Source organism: Salmo salar, chromosome 02 (genome assembly GCF_965601325.2).
Source record: "Salmo salar chromosome 02, fSalSal1, whole genome shotgun sequence".
Classification (NCBI taxonomy): Eukaryota; Metazoa; Chordata; class Actinopteri; order Salmoniformes; family Salmonidae; genus Salmo; species Salmo salar.
The window spans coordinates 16,822,728-16,842,006 of NC_138292.1; the positions used below are offsets into that span (position 1 = coordinate 16,822,728).

Sequence of the window (19,279 nt, forward strand, 5' to 3'; positions counted from 1 at the left end):
AGACAGACAGACAGACGTACATCAGGTAGTGTCATGATGAAGCAGATAGGACCCAGCTAGCATCAGTAGAGTCTGACTAAACAGCCAGGGGTGGATTTGTAACAGAGACTTTTCACACTACACACGCAATGGTCTGTCTCTCTCTCTTTCATTCAGTCCCCCTCTTTCAATCTATAATTCTGCCCTACCTTTTTCTCTCTCCCTCTCTCAATCCTCCTCTCTCTCTGCCTTCATCACTGTGGTAACAGATATTAGCCAGCCAGACTCCAGCTGTCATTCAAGCTCAGAGACAATCTAGTAAAGACATGGATGACAGACAGACAGACAGACAGACAGACAGACAGACAGACAGACAGACAGACAGACAGACAGACGGCTCAGCGATCATAATATGCTCCCCATCTATGTCTCCTTTTCCTATCACTTCTTTGTTTTATTGTTGATGTTATGAAGCACATGTTTACCATTAGTCTCAACCTGTAGGCCTATCCAGAGGTTTTAGTCTCTTGGGTTATTTATGCCATATAATCAACTACCACTGTGTTCTCACGTTGAACCATGAAGTGTCACTCACTGACAATATCCTCATAAAAAAAGGGGGTGTCATACTGTGACATCACTTCTTGGGTTTCCATCACACTCTGACTCAGTAGAAGTGGATGACATAAAGGGATGTCACCGGTTAATGAAGGATTGACCTAAAAGCAACATATAGGCACTGGAGTAATATGAGTTAAAAGGTATTAAGACAAAAAGCATGTTAGGATAGGTTAACTTCCTTGTTGTTGATGTCTTACTATAGGATGAATATATGAAGTATCTAGGTTTGTTCAGTCAATCTACAGACAGATCGAGGTTGTGTCTCACAAAAGTAGGTTAAGAATCCGTTACTAGTCAGTCAGATAAGGTCCCTCCTCCCTGTCAAAACTTCAGACACCAATTCATCCCAAAGACAATATACCATTTTCCTTTTTATCTCTGAATTGTTGGGAAAGGGCTCGAAGTTAGCATTTCACAGATCAAATCTACACCTGTTGTATTCAGCGCATGTGACAAAAAAAATGTGATTGGATTTGAATAATCTTCTATATTTATGAATCATTCACTGAAGCTCTTTCAACTGTTATTGAGAAACTTCAATAGGTTCAGATTTTCCACTTTACTTACTTCCTGAGAATCAGGAAGAGAGATCTGCTCTTTCTCTCTTGTTCTGATATTAATCACAGAACTAGTGACTACACAGACAGGAGGTCAGTGATAGAAGCTGAGGTGTGGAGCGCAAGTCTGTATTCTAGTCTTCAGGGTTCTTCTCAGGCTCAAACCAGTTCCAACCAGTTCTGAGGGACAGGGGAAGAAGAACAGGGTCAGAGATTATGATTGGTAAAGACTGTTTAATAACCTTTATTCAATCAGAAAATACCCTTGAGGTTGAAAATCTCTTTTGCAAGAGCAACCCACGACTAAATGACTAAAATCACCAGGAATTCAGCTCACAATTAGTTTGTTTTAGGTCATCTGTTCACCTCGTATTCCTATGACTAAAAAGAGACATATGTGATTGTGTCTCAATCTAATCAAGGTATGAAATTATTGTTATTTCCAAATACAATGGTATGGAATTATTGTTATTTTCAAATGCAATCTATTTTTGGGCGTAGTTGTGGACAATTTGCAGTGAACAAATTATTATAATTATGTTCCAGCCCCCTGATCATCCACTCCAACAAAAATCGGCACCGGTTCAATCTAGTTGCCTACCCCTGCAGTAGGGGCACCTCTTGTTTAGTTAGAAAATAGTTTAAGCCCTGAGATGAGGCATCTTGTTACCTCAGAGAAAAAAGTGACAACGCAAAACACATCAAAACAGTTTTGATTGGTCTGTCTCAGTAGAGTTTTGATTGGTCTGTTTCAGTAGAATTTTGATTGGTCTGTCAGGAAAGGGGAGGAAAGATTCAGGTATTAGAACAGCTGCAGCTCACTCCATGGCCACTGGGGGTCCCCATCTACCTGAAAACTGACATTTCTAACATATTTATTTTTGTTTTATTCTCACATACACCAGATAGGTGTAGTTTTACTGGGTCAGCCATAGTAGTACAGCACCCTTCGGGCAAATTAGGGTTAAGTGCCTTCCTCAAGGGCAGAGCAAGAGATTTTACCTTGTCAGCTCAGGTAATTGAACCAGCAACCTTTGGTTACTGGCCCACCACGCTAACCACTAAGCTACCACTAAGCTACCCCACACATTAGTCTACATCCATGTTAGTGAGCATTTTTCCTTTGTCAAGATAATCCAACCACCTGACAGGTGTGGCATAACAAGAAGCTGATTAAACAACATGATCATTACACAGGTGGACCTTGTGCTTGGGACAATATAAGGCCACTCTAAAATGTGCAGTTTTGTCACACAACACAATGCCACAGATGTCTTACATTTTGAGGGAGCATGCTATTGGCATGCTGATTGCAGAAATGTCCACCAGAGCTGTTACCAGAGAATTGAATGTTCATTTCTCTACCATAAGCCGCCTCAAACATCATTTTACAGAATTTGGCAGTACGTCCAACCGGCCTCACAACCACAGACCACGTGTAACCACGCCAACCCAGGACCTCCACATCCAGCTTCTTCACCTAGTCTGAGACCAGCCACCTGGACAGCTGATGAAACCGAGGAGTATTTCTGTCTGTAATAAAGCCCTTTTGTGGGGAAAAACTCATTCTGATTGGCTGGGCCTGGCTACCCAGTGGGTGGCCCTGGCTCCCAAGTGGGTGGGCCTATGTCCTTCCAGGCCCACCCATGGCTGTGCCCCTGCCCAGTTATATCAAATCCATAGATTAGGGCCTAATGAATTTATTTCAATTGACTGATTTCCTTATATGAACAATAACTCAGTAAAATCTTTAAAATTGTTGCATTTTGTATTTATATTTTTGTTCAGTAAAGGTTGGGCTTTAGACCTGCGGTGGATTTTGTCTCACAAATAATGATAAAGGTAAACAAACCAGCAAATAGCGCTAGTAGCAGAGATCCAGATTCAGCACCATGGATAGCGGCCATCGGAACCACCCACGATCTGACATTTGAGAACCACAAGACTGGACAGCGGCTGATACCTCCTGGTGATCCTGTTGGAGTCATGTCCAACCTGGTCATCAGGAAGGATCAGCCAGTCATGAAAAATAAAATGTACTACTTCAATATGGAGATATCCTCAATGGCGCTGCCCATGCTACCACAGACACTATAATGGCACTGATACAAAGATGAGTCCTGAATCTATCTCTATGATTATTCTTCAAGTGATTCTCCCAGTGGCCATTGACGTTGCTGCAGCTTCAGCCAGCCACTGTCCACAGTCTTGAAGTTGGAAGTCCCACCAAGTTGACAACATTAAAATGGCCCTCAATGGCGCTGCCCATGCTGATATAGCCTTTCGGCTACTAGAGTCCTCTTTCATTCTCTATGAAATAATAGGCAACTGGGCCTGTACAGGAAGTAGACAAAACCTAAACGAACTCTCTTGTTTCAGCTAGCCTGGATGCCAGTCTATTTCTACTCTCTTGCGAACTCTAAATGCCATAACTCCTTATTGAATTGGCTGCCAAATGTTGGCTTAACAATGACAGCACTGGAGTTGACATGAGCACAAACCAATCTGGGACCAGGGTATGTTTGGTGTGAAACATTTTCATGAAACCTTTTAGATGGGTGCAGATGTAGGAGAGAATAAAGTTATTTTTATACTATTGGGATGCACACATAGAAAGTCTCTTCGTCTCCCAAGACCATCGAGGTTACCATCGGTAGCCTAATTCGCTCTAAACAGGCATTTAAACCCATCAGACTTCCCGGCACTTGGTTTGGGCGTTGTAGCACAACCCCGTGACTGTTTCTCTCCCAAATTACTGGGTGATTTCTGTTCATCCATCCACCTCCCTCTTGCCCTTATACGTTGACTGTCAACAAACGAGCGAGCGTGCCGGTGTGACGCGGATAGAGCCCGCGTGCGGTGGCGTGCACTGTTGAACCCAACCTGCTGATTTAAAAGAAACAGGGACAGCAAATACTGCGCACCTACACGGGGGAGATACGACTAACTGTGGCGAGGATGGCGTCACGTAGCCTGGGGCTGCATGTAGCTCGCAAACAGGACGCTGCCAGAAGCGGAGCTGTGGAGAGGAGAAATCTACTCACTGTCTGCAGGTAAAAGAATGCTCGGCTTGATTGTGTTAATTTACTAATTGGTGAGATGATAAATGACCACATTCTCACGCGACTGGGGATTGTGTGTGGATGCTGTTGAAGACGGTAGGCTAATTGGTGGTATAGGCTATATTTCTAAATAGCGCACATAACCGACCATCCTTTGTCTTGCTTCAGTGGCATCGCGTTTACATTACAGTATTGATGGTGTTATATCGACATGAACTGTAACCTATAACGCCGCACTAGTTCTGGGGGTTCTCCAATGGTCACACACACACACACACACACACACACACACACACACACACGCACGCCTCCGCCACCTATGAGCCTTAATCATTAATGGAATCACAGTTACCTTCATTCATTAGGTGCCCAACTCAATACCGGTATAGTCTATATATTTCACATGAACGAAGACAATTCAACACACAGCTATGAATTGGCACGGAACTGTGCAATGTGTGACGATTCTCTTAAACTATTAATCTGACGTCTCATGTTCTTCGAACAGTATAAATAATAATAGTTTGGTGGGTGCTTATATTGGTCCTATTTCCCACATGTGAAAGTGTGTGTTTTAGATGTCGTTCTCTGTGGATAACATGCTGTTGAACGCCCTATCAAGTATAGCTCCATCAGACCCAGCCGTATGCCCCCTGTGGTTCTAGTGAAGAGATTGGGTAGATACACCATCTATGTTGTAGATATATGCTACATACTCCCACTCAATTAGTAGACACACGAGCCCCTTTTTGCTGCTCCCACACATGACCACTGGTGTATCGCCATTAAAGATCACTGGTATCAGAAAGCAGGGAGTCCCCAGGGCTGGGGTTTATTTTCATGGCGAGGTGGTGTATCTCATCTCCAAGCCATGGTTGGTGACTGGTGAGGAAAGCACAACAGAAGAGTTATCAGGCTTTGTTATCCCTTTCTGGAGTGGCTTTTCACAACCTCATTGTCAGTGTTTTGTCCAGGAATTTCACTTTTCTAAAACATTTAATGTGCAGTTCTTGTGATATTATTTAGTTGGTTTGGTGAACTATGCTCACGTTGTGCGTAACCTTGCCTGATTCCCAAAGACTCTAATGCTAATGCCTAGGCTTTCTCAGTGAGCTAAATCGAGAGCTTGGGACTATAAGGTTCTATCTGCATTTTGTCCAGATTGAGTTATTGACATAGCCTTGTTCTGTTCAATGTTCTCTACCTATATAGTAGTCTAAATACCCCAATTCATGTTAAGTGCAACAGAATACAAGATAAAAATCGCTGACACCTTTCAAACCAATGAGGGGTCGGAACTATAAAGCCAATTATCTCAGAATCATCATTTTGCAGATAGAACCTTAGCCCCAAGCTCTCAAATTCTTAGTTGATGTATGCAGAGCACTTGGGTTCAATATTGGTTAGTTTATAGTGAGCAACTGCTCTGGTCTTAATACTCGCTTTGGGTCATCAGGACCGACTCTGCCAAAACCAATGATCTGAATAATGAAAATATAAATCCTGTGGCATGAGTTCAGATCCAATCAAACACTGCTGCAGAACATGAATAGATACAGTTTATTGGTTTCATTGATTTAATATGCAGACAAGGCTGTGAAGTTCCTCTGTGTCCTCATCACTAAGGAATTATCATGGTCCACACACACCAATACAGTTGTGAAGAAGGCATGACAACACATCTTCCCCCTCAGGAGGCTGAAAAGATTTGTCATGGGATCTCCGATCCTCAAAGTTCTACAGCTGCACCATTGAGAGCATCTTGACTGACTGCACCATTGAGAGCATCTTGACTGACTGCACCATTGAGAGCATCTTGACTGACTGCATCACCACTTGGTGTGGCAACTGCTTGACGTCCAACCGGAAGGCGCTAGGGTAGTGCGTAAGGCCCAGTTCATATAGAACCTCTATACCAGGCAGTGTCTGAGGAAGGCCTTAAAAATGGTCAGACTCCAGCCACCCAAGTCATAGACTGTTCTCTCTGCTAACGCATGGCAAGCGGTACTGACACACCAAGTCTGGAACCAACAGAACCCTGAACAGCTTCTAACCCCAAGCCATAAGACCGCTAAATAGTTGGTCTGGGTAGCTATTGGTTAACTATTTAACTGTCTGCCTTGACCTTTTTTGCACTAATTACGCAGCTGCTGCTGTTATCTATCCTGTTGCCTAGTCACTTTATACCTACCTATACATATCGAACTCCTTTACCTCGTACCCCTGAACATCCACTCAGTACTGGTACCCTCTGTATATAGCGAAGTTGTCCTTACTCATTGTGTATTTATTCCTTGTTATCTTTTTCTAGAATGTATTTTTATCTCTGCATTGTTGAAGGGCCCGTCAGTAAGCATTTCACTGTTAATCTACACCTGTTTACAAAGCATGTGACATATATTTTTGAATGTCATCTACCATGCTCTGGGAACTGTCATTTCTAATCACTGATTGGGGGGGGATATATAAGGACAACCGTAAACGCTTTAGGTCTGAACTTGTTGATGAGGATTCAGTGGTACACAGGGTAGACGGGCACTCATTTAAGTACTCCTGAGACCTCTGAGCACCTGTCTACATGTCATCAGATCTATGTGTGCCTAAATGCCTTCTTAGAAGTGGAGGAGTAGGCCACTAAAAGCATCTGGTTATGCATGCTGTGTTTATTCTCTTTCTCTCACTCTCTCTGTCTCCTCTTCTCTCATTTCAATTCAAGGGGCTTTTTTTTGTTAATTACTTGACACATTGGAAATATTTATCTTTTTGTTTTCTCGTGATTTGGTTGGGTCTAATTGTGTTTCTGTCCTGGGGCTCTGTGGGGTCTGTTTGTGTTTGTGAACAGAGCCCCAGGACCAGCTTGCTTAGGGGACTCTTCTCCAGGTTCATCTCTCTGTAGGTGATGGCTTTGTTATGGAAGGTTTGGGAATCGCTTCATTTTAGGTGGTTGTAAAATTTTACGTCTCTTTTCTGGATTTTGATAATTAGCGGGTATCGGCCTAGTTCTGTTGTGCATGCATTATTTGGTGTTGTACGTTGTACACTGAGGAAATATTTGCAGAATTCTGCATGCAGAGTCTCAATTTGGTGTTTATCCCATTTTGTGAATTGTTGGTTGGTGAGCAGACCCCAGACCTCACAACCATAAAGGGCAATGGGTTCTATAACTGATTCAGGTATTTTTAGCCAGATCCTAATTGGTATGTCGAATTTTGTGTTCCGATGGCATAGAAGGCCCTTCTTGCCTTGTCTCTCAGCTCATTCACAGATTTGTGGAAGTTACCTGTGGCTCTGACGTTTAGGCCGAGGTGTGTATCATTTCTTGTGTGCTCTAGGGAAATGGTGTCTCTAGATGGAATTTGTATTTGTGGTCCTGGCAACTGGACCTTTTTTGGAACACCATTATTTTTGTCTTACTGAGATTTACTGTCCTGGCCCAGGTCTGGCAGAATCTGTGCAGAAGATCTAGGTGCTGCTGTAGGCCCTCCTTGGTTGGGGACAGAAGCACCAGATCATCAGCAAACTGTAGACATTTGATTTCAGATTCTAGCAGGGTGAGGCTGCAGACTGTTCTAGTGGGAATGTGATGAAAGAATGTAATGAAAGAAATAAAGCTGAAATAAATCATTCTCTCTATTATTCTGACATTTCATATTCTTAATTAAAATAAAGTGGTGATCCTAACTGACCTAAGTCAGGGAATTTTTACTAGGATTAAATGTCAGGAATTGTGAACTGAGTTTAAATGTATGTAAACATACACCTCTCTAAGGTGTATGTAAACTTCTGACTTCAACTGTATATATCTGAGAGACTCTGGGTTGAGGTCAGTGATAAAGTAGTCTAGGGATGAGCTATAGGTGTACCTACCGTAGGAGTCCCCTTGAAGCCTACCATTGACTATGTACATACCATACTCAGTGTGCAACAGCGCTGCAGGAGTTGTGACCCGTTTTTGTTGTCGTAGTTGGGCATATGGGGGACGGAATTATATCTTTATTTAACTAGGCAAGTCAGTTAAGAACAAATTCTTATTTACAATGATGGCCTACCCCAGCCAGACTCGGATGACGCTGGACCAAATTGTGTGCCGCCCTATTGGACTCAAAATCACAGATTCGAACCAGGTACTGCAGTGACGTGCAGTGTCTTAGACCACTGCGCCACTCGGGAATGCTGTCACCTCCAGGTAGGTGTTTGTCCCCTTGTGTGCTGAGGTGTCCGCTTCTGGCATTTAGGTCGCCACAGACTAGTACATGTCCCTGGAAATGATAGCGTCGACATCCCGCAGGGGGAAATCTGTCTTTAAAGTATGGGGATTCTAGTGGGGTAATTTGGTATGTCTCCCTCTCTCTGTGTATGTAAAGGAAAAAAACTGAAACCTTATTGCCTGTCCTGTTTAGATAAAGCTTCGTCTGCCCAGTCACCCCACTGCCACTCAACCTGCTACTGTGTGTCTGTGCAGTATAAACCCCACAGCACAGAGATGACTGTTGCATCTTTGTCTGACCAACATGGACATGAGGCCATTTAAGTCTACTGAGATGCATCCCTGTATTCCAGAATCAACACAGTCATTTCCTGTGTTTGCTTCATTCCATTAAATCTCCTCGGTGCTTAATAACCTAGACACTAATTAGAGAGTATCTCTGGTCAGGAGCCCTATCGTTGTTGTCATGCCTCAGTCTGACCTCTGTGCAATCTACCTATATGCTTATATGACAGTGTTTTTTATTTGTATATTGTCAACGCTCCACTGATAGTGTGCAGTAGAGATTGTGTTTCCTAAAGCCTGTAAATCATCTGTTCAGTCAGAGATGATCTCCCTAGAGTCACATTTAACATGTCAGAGAAATGCGCTGATCCGGTTGGAAACCAGTGCAGACTCCGTTAACTGTGTGTGCAGGTTTTCAGTGAAGACGTTGATTGACCGCTCCTGTTTAGACACGATAGACGACTCATCTCCAGAGTTCACCAACTTCGTCTCCATCCTGGAACAGATCCTCAGTCACAGACTCAAAGGTAGAGTAACACACACACGTGCTAAAAGCCCTTCCCATCTGGACCACTGCAGGGTGGCTGGGTATAGGAGTCAATATGCCACCTATAAATGTAGCAATCTCATTCTCTCTCTCTCCCTTCTTTCTATCTCTCCCTCCCTTCTCCCAGGTCAGACTACGTGGTTTGGTTATGAGACTCATCGTAGTTTCTGGGACTATGTGAAAGCAGCCTGCAGTAAAGTCTCTCACAGCTGCATCCACAGCATTGAGACCATGGAGAATGTACGCTCCTCCAGAGCTAAGGTGTGTGTGTGTCTGCACGAGGGAGAGGTTGCTGGTTACGCTGGAAAGCCTTGAGCCATGGACTTTAATGATAACATCAATATTCCCACTGATCTAAAACACACAACTCTCTCAGCCTTTTCCGCTGGATGAAATTACACACAGAACAAAAGACAGCTTTGTTCAGAAGCTTTAAACAATAAATACTGTAGTGTTGTCCAAGAGAACGCTCCAGCACAAGCACACACACACACACACACACACACACACACACACACACACACACACACACACACACACACACACATGTACGCACCCATGCATGCACACTTGCGTGCAGGTGCACAAACTCAATCAGCTGACTGTGGCTAAGTAGGAAGGGCAGTATGTATTTGTATTATAATGATGTCTGTTTTAAAGAGCTACTATGCAGGTCTGATGTATAATGGAAACTTAAGCACTGTGTGTGTCCACAGGGTCGGGCGTGGATCAGACTGGTGCTGATGGAGAAGAGGCTGTCTGAGTACATCTCCTCCGCCCTGAGGGACTTCAAAACCACCAGGTCTTTCTCTCTGGCACACACACACACACACACACAATGGCAATACAAAACACCAGACTGAGTTGAGTGTTGGTTTTAGGTGTTCTGAGGATGGAGCTTGTGTGTGTGTGTGTGTTCTGAGGATGGAGCTAGTGTGTGTGTGTTCTATGTTATGTGTAGGAGATGGTATGAGGATGGGGCCATCATGCTAGATGAGGAGGCGGGGCTGCTAGCAGATACACTCATCGGTCTCAACACCATTGACTTCAGGTACTCGTATCATACTGTATATTATTTATAGTGTTGCTGAGTCAGAGCTCAGGTTATACAGTGAAGGTCTCAATTAAAGTGTATTTTCCTCTGGTGGCTAGCTTCTGTCTGAAAGGGGAGGGGCTGAATGGAAGCTGCCCAGCGGTGATTGACTATACGCCCTATCTGAAGTCGATTCAGAGGTATGTGGGATTCAATCTTTTAGTCCTTTACCTGCTATTATGTACCCTTCCCCCTGTATGTGCCCTATAAATTGAACTCCTACCCCCTCTGTAGTACCCTCTGAAGTGTGCCCTTTCCCCCTGTGTAGAGAAAACAGCATCAGCAGTGATGAGGAGTTGAGGACCCTGGGGAGCAGCGGCAGCGAGAAGAACACCCCTGAAAAGATGGCCGCCAGCACTGCGGAGACCATCTTAACTGAGCAGAGCAGCTGGGTCTGCAGGTGTAAACGACTCGAGCAGAAATACCGCATGGCACTGGAACAGAAGGTAAAGTCTCAGTGTGTGTGTGTGTATTGTACGTGTGTGTGCTGCAGAACACTGTATTGCATTATAGAATGCCGGTGTATTTGTGCATGAGACAGACTGTGAGGTGTCTGTGGAATAATTGGAAAGTTAGAAATCAAAATGTCAGGCTAACTGTCAGTGCTCTGTTGAGGAAATGGAAACGCACACACCTTTATCATCCATTCCATCCTCACCAGAGTACAAATCTATAGTGCCTCCTTTACCAAAACTAAAATCTCCCCTTCTTTATCTGTTTTGCTACTGCGAAAAATGTAATAATGCAACAACTCACGTGTGTGTGTGTGTGTGTGTGTGTGTGTGTGCTCCAGTGTTATCTGGAAGAGATGGTTTGTCTGAGAGAGGCCCAGCTGTCTCAAGTGATTCCTCAGAACAAAGCTCTTCAGCAGAGACTAACAGACACACACCTCTCACACACACTGGAGAAGGAACAGCTGGAATACATCGTACTGGAGCTCCAGGACCAACTGTGAGTTTGTGTATCTGTGAGTGTGACATTTTAACCACAGCGAGAGGGCCAGGGAATGCAGGAGTAGTGCACACAGCTATGTTTTACTATACTTGTGAGGACTTCTTGGGGACCAACAACCTTAACTCCTAAACCTAACCACTAATTCTAATCTTAACCCTAAACCTAACCCCTAAGACTAAAATAGTTATTTTCACAAGTGAGGACCTGCAAAATGTCCCCACTTCTCTGAGGACTTGGACTTACAGGTATAGGAAAGTGTGTGTGTGACGCAAGGTTGTTATTATTAGTAGTTTTAAGCTTGTTATTTGAAGGTCAGTTTCCTGATCCACTTATTCTTTTAATTTAGTTTATGAAGAAAAAAAATATTTTAGTGTTAGGGACAGAGTAGCCTATGCCACTATGGGCCAGTAATACATAAGGTGATGGGTCAGGTCATAGGTGTTCCCCCCCCCCCCCCCCCCCACGGGACAGTTGAGCTGATATGATTATGGAGCTAGGACATAGACATGGCTGATATGGGCAGAAAGCTTAAATTCTTGTTAATTAACTGCACTGCCCAATTTACAGTAGCTATTACAGTGAAATAATAGCATGCTATTGTTTGAGGAGTGCCCAATTATGAACTTAAATGTATTAATAAACCAATTAGGCAGTCTTGAACAGATATGCAATGCTTCATTGGAACAGTCTAAAACTTTGCACATACACTGCTGCCATCTAATGGCCAAAATCTACATTGTGCCTGGGCTGGAATAATACATTATGGCCTTTCTTGCATTTCAGAGATGGTTAAAAAAAAAAGTGCATGTTTTTTTTCTTTGTATTATCTTTTTCCAGATGCGTGTTATTCTCCTACATTAATTTTCACATTTCCACAAACTTCAAAGTGTTTCCTTTCAAATGGTTTCAAGAATATGCATGTGCTGAGCTACAGGCAGTTAGATTTGGGTATGTCATTTTAGGTGAAAATTGAGGGTCAGATCCTTAAGAGGTTTTTAAGTTAGGTTTAAAGGTAGACTCAGCAAGATGACGTAGACGCACTGTGTACACAGTAGTAGTACGTCAATTTCCACAACTATGAGCGTTGGCACGTGAGGCTTAACTTCTCCTCTGTTTTGGTCCCGTAGCTACCATGTTGCATCGTGCAAATCTCAATGGCCGTGTTAGAGCGGATCACTTTTGTCAAGCCTTTCAAAGTGTGTTGCATTGTGGGAGGAAAAAAATGGTCTGACTTGCGCCTACATGTCAACTGAATGAACATTACAAAAATGTGATCAAAGGTCATTGACTGCAGTCGACTGCAAGTTTCTGCTCTTCACCAACTTAATTCTGCAGCCATCGCCTGTATTGTGGGAAGCTCTATTGCCAACCAATCATTAGGGTGTTTTTGTTTGACCCACGCGAACGTGACCAAAGACATGACTGAAACAGGAACCAATTTGCCATGATGTGTGGAGATATATGCTATTTGAGCCTCTCTCTCACTAATTGATTGTACAATGTACACTATACTATGATTTCAGTTTGAGTGTGTGTGATATGGGGAATAGATGTTTATAAAGAAAACATTTTATAAACGATGGCAACACTGCCATGTTGATCTGAGCCTTGCTGTTGGAAAACCACATTACTTTCGGCTGTCGCAGATGCATCTCCCCTGACTTCACTCCTCGACTTTTGTCTACAGTCGGTTGCTTTCGGCCTTACCACTCAAACCCCCCAATATCTGCGGTGCTGCTCATGGCGACGTCATCTTGCTGAATCTACCTTTAAATATCAATGTGGCCTGCCAGATTCAGAAGCTTGAAAACCCCATTCTATTTTATTTGAGTTCATTTTGGAGTCAAAGATAATAGTTTAGTATAGTTTTTTTTCATAATTTGTTTACTGTAATAACCTTGGTGTGATGACTTGGCCTGGGTGAATCATCAGAGGAGATGGTTTGGAGTTTGGTTTATCACTGAGAGTGTCTCTAAATTAATGGTGTGATCAAGTTGATCTCTTCCTTTCCATCCTCTGATCAATATTTTAATTTGGATTGTGAGGATTTCCTTAGCTTTCCAAATGCTTGGGTTGAAACTGCAGTCATCTCTCAAACCAACAATCAGTCAGGGGTATGGATTTACAGACACAACAGAAGAGATTACAGAGAGAGACTGGGATACGTAGCATATTTTGGGACAGAATGTTCCAGGAACACAATATGAGTAGCTCGTGCCTTGACGGTAGCGGTTTATGTCTTCGTGTGCGTGTATATTTCATCCTGCTCAAGGACGGTGCTGAAGAACCATGACTTGAGGTCCAGACAAGAACTGACCACACATCTGACCAATCAGTGGCCTTCGCCCAGTGCCATGGATACCAATGCTGTTGCCTTGGATACCATGCTATACAGGAATAGGGTAGGGCAGTGGGAGGAGTATGTAAACGGATAAATTCCTATTCCACGACTTCTCACTTCCTTACACGCCATAGTATGATTTAATACGGTCCACCCAAATGTGGTGACACAGTTTACTATATATATATATATCTGTGAAGTGCTGTGAAAAAAATATGAATTTTAACATTCCAAATGGTTAGTCCAATGTAACCATCACACTATTTAGATGCATCCAGAGAGTCCGCTCTAATGTCTCTGTGTGTGTTCTACAGGAAGAGTTTCCAGAGTCTAGAGCAGCTGTCCCAGACCTCTCTGGAGCCCTCACACACACTCAACCTGGACACTAGACCAGCCAGCTCACACTGGCACCACCATGGTGTGTGTGTGCGTTTCTGTGCTATCCCCCCACTACCAATAAGTAATAGTTATTTTGTGCACGTGTTAACCCCCTCTTCTGCTCCCCAGAGAAGGAGGACACCCCCTCTCTGATAGGTCTGTGTGGGTCTCTGCAGTCAGTAGCCAGCAATAAGTCACTGGCCAGCCTGAAGTCCAGTGAGTGTCTAGCCAGCCCCACCACAGAGATGACCAGTCCTGACCTCACCCCGTCCTAGAACCAGAGACCAAGAGACCCAGCACATGGTTTGGAGAAAGGGAGCCAGATGATTTGGATCCTGGAATTGGAACTCAGCCTTTTTGAATAACATTCCACCCCATCCCCTCCTCAACCCAGAGATCTAACCTCGTCCCCAGGCTCAATTGATAGATTACCAGAGATGCAACACAGGTTGTAGAATCAGACAACTGTGCAGAGATTTATTTATTGGAATTTCTATGACTAAATCACATGGAATCTGGATCCAGGAACTCCGAGTTTTAAAGAAATATTGAAGAAGGAACTCATAGCTCAAAACATGAGAGCCGCAGTCAATCATTTGGAATTTACAACTCGAACTGACCCTGGAACCAGCGCTTCAGTAGTCAGTCCTTCAATGTAAGCGCAGAGCCGTTGGAAAAACCAGGACTGTATTGACCAGGACCGACCTCATGTTTATTTATTAGTTTGTTGTATATCTGCACGATGGGAAAACAACTGCATATTTGAAAGCCAGTTCCGGGTAGGCATACTGTTGTCACCTATCTTATGTGTTCAGATCACTGCAGACCAAGGAGAATACCACTTGACACTATTGGGATGCAGCCCTTTTGTTGTCACTTAAAGTGGAGGTCTTTCCCCTGGCCAGCAGGGGGAGTGTTATCACAAGATGTCTAGAACCACAAATGGTGATGTGTTTTAAAAGTATCTTTGACCTCTGACCTCTTCAATTTGATGGACTCCTCATGATGTAAACATGCTCAGCGTCCCAGAGATTGACACAACCTGAGGAATTGCTTTCTTTAGGCTTTGTTTAGGGAGGGGTAAGGAGTGTTGAAGGTTAGGGTTTCTTGTTTCTCAACAGTGTTAAAGCCTGTAGACTAGTGGTTCTGTTCATGCCTCATCAACTTGCAGGTGTTGGCCTGTTACCCTGGCAACTTAAGTGAGCTCTACTATAGATGGCCATGGTGGGTCAGACACAGCCGGCCAAAGAAATACATCTCAAAGAACGGACATATTTAGGTATTGTATTCCTGCCAGAGGACTGGACTATCCTCATTATTTATAAGTCTTTAGTGTAATCATCCTTCCATGTTGGAAGGGCCTTGAAATTGCTTTTATTGCTTTTATGTCTTCAGTTTCTACGGTTAATCCTCTGTGGTATCTGACTTGCAGCCATAATCATATTATTGATGGCATTGAATGTATCTCATTAACTATCAAAATAAAGTCGCACACTCCATATATAAACTCCCAGTAATTTATTGGGTATTTACCAACGTTTTGGCATCACTGTGCCTTCTTCAGGGTAGGCACGTAGGTATTTACCAACGTTTCGGCATCACTGTGCCTTCTTCAGGGTAGGCACGTAGGTATTTACCAACGTTTCGGCATCACTGTGCCTTCTTCAGGGTAGGCACGTAGGTATTTACCAACGTTTCGGCATCACTGTGCCTTCTTCAGGCACAGTGATGGCGACACATTGGTAAATACCCAATAAATGACTGGGAGTTTATATATGTAGTGTGAGACTTTATTTTGATAGTTTATTTGCCATTAGTCAGCACCTCCTCACAAACACATTTTTCTGGGTGTGTGCCAGCGAATGTTTATTTATTATTTAAAAAAATTATTGAATATCTCATCCACAATCCGTTTTGGATTTAACTACAGTATTATGTTGTCTTTATGCGTCAAAGGGTTTGTGTTCTCAGGAAATGTTTTCTGTTCAACAAGGTTAGGTTGAACAGTTTGGTTAGGTTGAACAGTTTGGTTAGGTTGAACAGTTTGGTTAGGTTGAACAGTTTGGTTAGGTTGAACAGTTTGGTTAGGTTGAACAGTTTGGTTAGGTTGAACAGTTTGGTTAGGTTGAACAGTTTGGTTAGGTTGAACAGTTTGGTTAGGTTGAACATAAGTCTGTATTGGGGTTACATGTTCTGTGTCTGACTGCTTTGAGATTTATTTTGATCAGAGACATGTGAGGAAAGTGTTCAGGGTGTGTTCTGTGTCTGTCACACACACAGTTAATTGTATTGCGATATTGCACATTGATTTATTACTTCGATTAATTTATTTTCTCCTATTTTGAATAAACTACTGTACTAAATATTTAGTCTTGTGTTTTGTTTGAATTGTATCCCGTACCAATGTGTATGTTTAGTACAGTATGTTCATTCCCCATGTATACACATAGATCTCCATGTTTTTCCCCTACCACGCTCCTAGCGTTAGAGCGGTATGTAACGTTTAACCCAGCAGGCCCTGCTCCAAAATAAAGTCCCTGACAGTAACATTAAACTGGTGTTTAATGACCTGTTCTGTCACCACAGGAGTCAAATTAAGCACAGTAAATCACAACTTACTCCAGCAGCTACTGAGGAGTAGGAGGAAGCTCCAGCAACACATATTTAAATCCCTGCTCACTAAACAAGACTGATACAAACAGCTGAGAAAAAAATAAAATATTAGTCTAGTTATAAAATGGCTTATAGATAGATATAACAGGATCATTCCCTCCTAGCAAATGTCTAGTGCAGAAGAGTTACTTATCATATCCAGCTACCCTGTCGTACTTGTACAGCCTTGATGTTCTCTTTGAAAAGCAAAACTTTTCTAAGGCCTTGTTCTGTTTAGATTGATCAGAAGAATGTGACGTTCTCATAAATCCATCCAATTTTGCGTGCAATCATTAAAAGATCACAAGTAAATGAGCAAAATGAATTGTAGGAAGAGCTCTTAGACTGGCCTGAAGCCCTTAGAGGAGCAGCTGGATGGATTTAAAGAAGTTAATAAGCTCTGCCGTTTCTTCAAAGCTTTGTTTAAGGTAAGACTGCTTTGTAATGTTATAAGGCAATATGTATATGAAAGTGGATCAGAATTATTATTTTTTTTTAGCATTTGGCTTGAACCAAACGGGGTCCCCTAAATGGACATGAATATTACCCCGAAATGTAATTTGACAAAAAAAGGGGTACACCTTCCCACAACTATGAGCAAAAGCCTTAAACTAAGGATTGTGTGGTTTCATGAGTCTAGAAGTTGATTGTTATATCATGTGTATATGAACCATAGAGGCAACACTCAAGCCAACAAGCAACTAACGTTCCATACAGCCTCTTTAACAGTATAATATGTTTTGAAAAACTTTTCAGATTGATATGAAATATAGTGTAATGCCTGATGATGATACACTGTCTCCAGGCCCAGCAGACAGAAAATCAGATTCAGGAGGACTTTGAGAAACTTCACCAGTTTCTACGATATGAAGAGGCAGCCAGGATGGCTGTCCTGAGGGAGGAAGAGGAGAAGAGTCGGAGGATGAAGAAGATTGACGATATGAACAGAGAGAGAGCAGCCATTTTAGACACAACGAGAGCCATAAAGAAGGACCTGGTATCTGATGACATCTCATTCCTGCAGGTAAGGACCAATATCTCTGTTGTCTAGAGGTTATTTGGGATAGATTTATTGATTAACTGATGACTGATTTCAGTGATTACATGTATTGATTAATTTGCTCTTTTGTTCTCCTGCAGAACTACAAGGACACGTTAAAAAGGTAAGGCTACATCCTATTTGTCCACCACACTTCAGGTGAAGGATCTGGACACTAACCCTAAGTGATCGGCCTCTTCTCTCTCTCTCTTCCCTGTGGTTCTGAACCCAACCCCACCGTATCACTAACTCTTGGATATTCTTCTAGAGCCCAGTGCACAAGCCCAGATCCAGAGCTTGTTTCTGGAGCTCTGATCAATGTGGCAAAGCACCTGGGCAACCTGCAGGTCAGAGTTTGAGATGATGCTGAAGTCTGGTAAGAATCAAATCAGACTCACTTCATTGAACAATGTTCATATCTTCACAAATATTTTTAAATTGCATTCAGACAATTTCAGATAAAAAAAAATATCACTGGTCATCTGGCAATAATGTCCCAGTAAATTAAACAAACAGTGGTTCTCTGGTTTTAAACATCTATTTTTCTCTTTTCAGCGCCTGTGATTCTGGACCCCAACACTGCCCATCCATGTCTCATCCTGTCTGACGATCTGACCAGTGATGAGATACGGCTGCTTCCTGACAACCCAGAGAGGTTTGATAACTATCGAATGGTCCTGTCCTCTGAGGGCTCTGACTCTGAGACACACAGTTGGGACACAGACGTCGGGGACAATACAGTATGGTTTGTAGGTGGTCTATAAGTCTGTCCAGAGGAAGGGAGTGGTACAGACTGGACTCTGGCGTGTAGGCTATTATAATATTACTACTACTGTATTTATTTTGCTCCTTTGCACCCCATTATTTCTATTTCTACTTTGCACTTTCTTCCACTACTAATCTACCATTCCAGTGTTTTACTTGCTATATTGTATTTACTTTGCCACCATGGCCTTTGACTTTACCTCCCTTATCTCACCTGATTTGCTCACATTGTATATAGACTTATTTTTCTACTGTATTATTGACGCTGTTTGTTTTACTCCATGTGTAACTCTGTGTTGTTGTATGTTTATCTTGGCCAGGTCGCAATTGTAAATGAGAACTTGTTTTCAACTTGCCTACCTGGTGAGAAGAAAAAAAAATAAAAAATAAGATAAATACTGGGCACGTTGTCCAAAAGGGCCACAGACTGTCCTGACACTGGAAAATAAACCCCATCGGATCAGAGTGCAGCTGGACTGGGACAGAGATACACTGTCCTTTTACGACCTTGATAATAACACATACACACACACTTTTACAGAGAGATTGTTTCCATACATCAATATTGGCAGTAATCTCTACGCTGCTAGGATCTTACCAGGGAAAGCCTCTGTAACAGTGGAACAGCACATTATACCTCCCCATGTTAGCCCTTCTTCCTTTTAACTTGATCAGCTGTTGTGGTACGCTCACGCAACGGAAGGCTCCACTACCTCCGTGATTTAGATTTGTTCGGCAGGATTCAATTATGAACTGTTATCATATGTTAACAACAAACTACTGGATTGAACCAAATCAC

General features: G+C 42.8%; 1 protein-coding gene across 3 annotated transcripts; it reads left to right on the forward strand.

Moving 5' to 3' along the window:
- The first annotated feature begins 3,583 nt into the window (after positions 1-3,583).
- Positions 3,584-16,387, forward strand: LOC106576055 (RUN domain-containing protein 3B-like). Of its 3 annotated transcripts, XM_045698493.2 has the most exons (11): positions 3,584-4,210; positions 9,123-9,238; positions 9,386-9,519; positions 9,975-10,060; positions 10,220-10,309; positions 10,411-10,491; positions 10,620-10,797; positions 11,145-11,302; positions 13,578-13,707; positions 13,961-14,064; positions 14,154-14,291. In XM_045698493.2, exons 1-10 carry the CDS (start codon positions 4,116-4,118, stop codon positions 14,033-14,035), a joined length of 1,143 nt encoding a protein of 380 aa, XP_045554449.2. In that variant the 5' UTR covers positions 3,584-4,115; the 3' UTR covers positions 14,036-14,064; positions 14,154-14,291. The 3 variants fall into 3 exon arrangements, with proteins under 3 accessions (XP_045554449.2, XP_045554450.2, XP_045554448.2); XM_045698492.2 differs by lacking the exon at positions 13,578-13,707 and having other exon boundaries at positions 3,611-4,210; positions 14,154-16,387; XM_045698494.2 differs by lacking the exons at positions 13,578-13,707; positions 13,961-14,064 and having other exon boundaries at positions 3,596-4,210; positions 14,154-16,387.
- The last annotated feature ends 2,892 nt before the right edge of the window (positions 16,388-19,279 follow it).

Excerpts from the sequence above, each read along its gene's own strand:
- LOC106576055 (XM_045698492.2), top strand. The coding sequence starts at position 4,116 with ATGGCGTCACGTAGCCTGGGGCTGCATGTAGCTCGCAAACAGGACGCT. Across the intron at positions 4,211-9,122 it reads AATCTACTCACTGTCTGCAG|GTTTTCAGTGAAGACGTTGA; the intron begins GTAAAAGAATGC and ends CTGTGTGTGCAG. Across the intron at positions 9,520-9,974 it reads TACGCTCCTCCAGAGCTAAG|GGTCGGGCGTGGATCAGACT; the intron begins GTGTGTGTGTGT and ends GTGTGTCCACAG.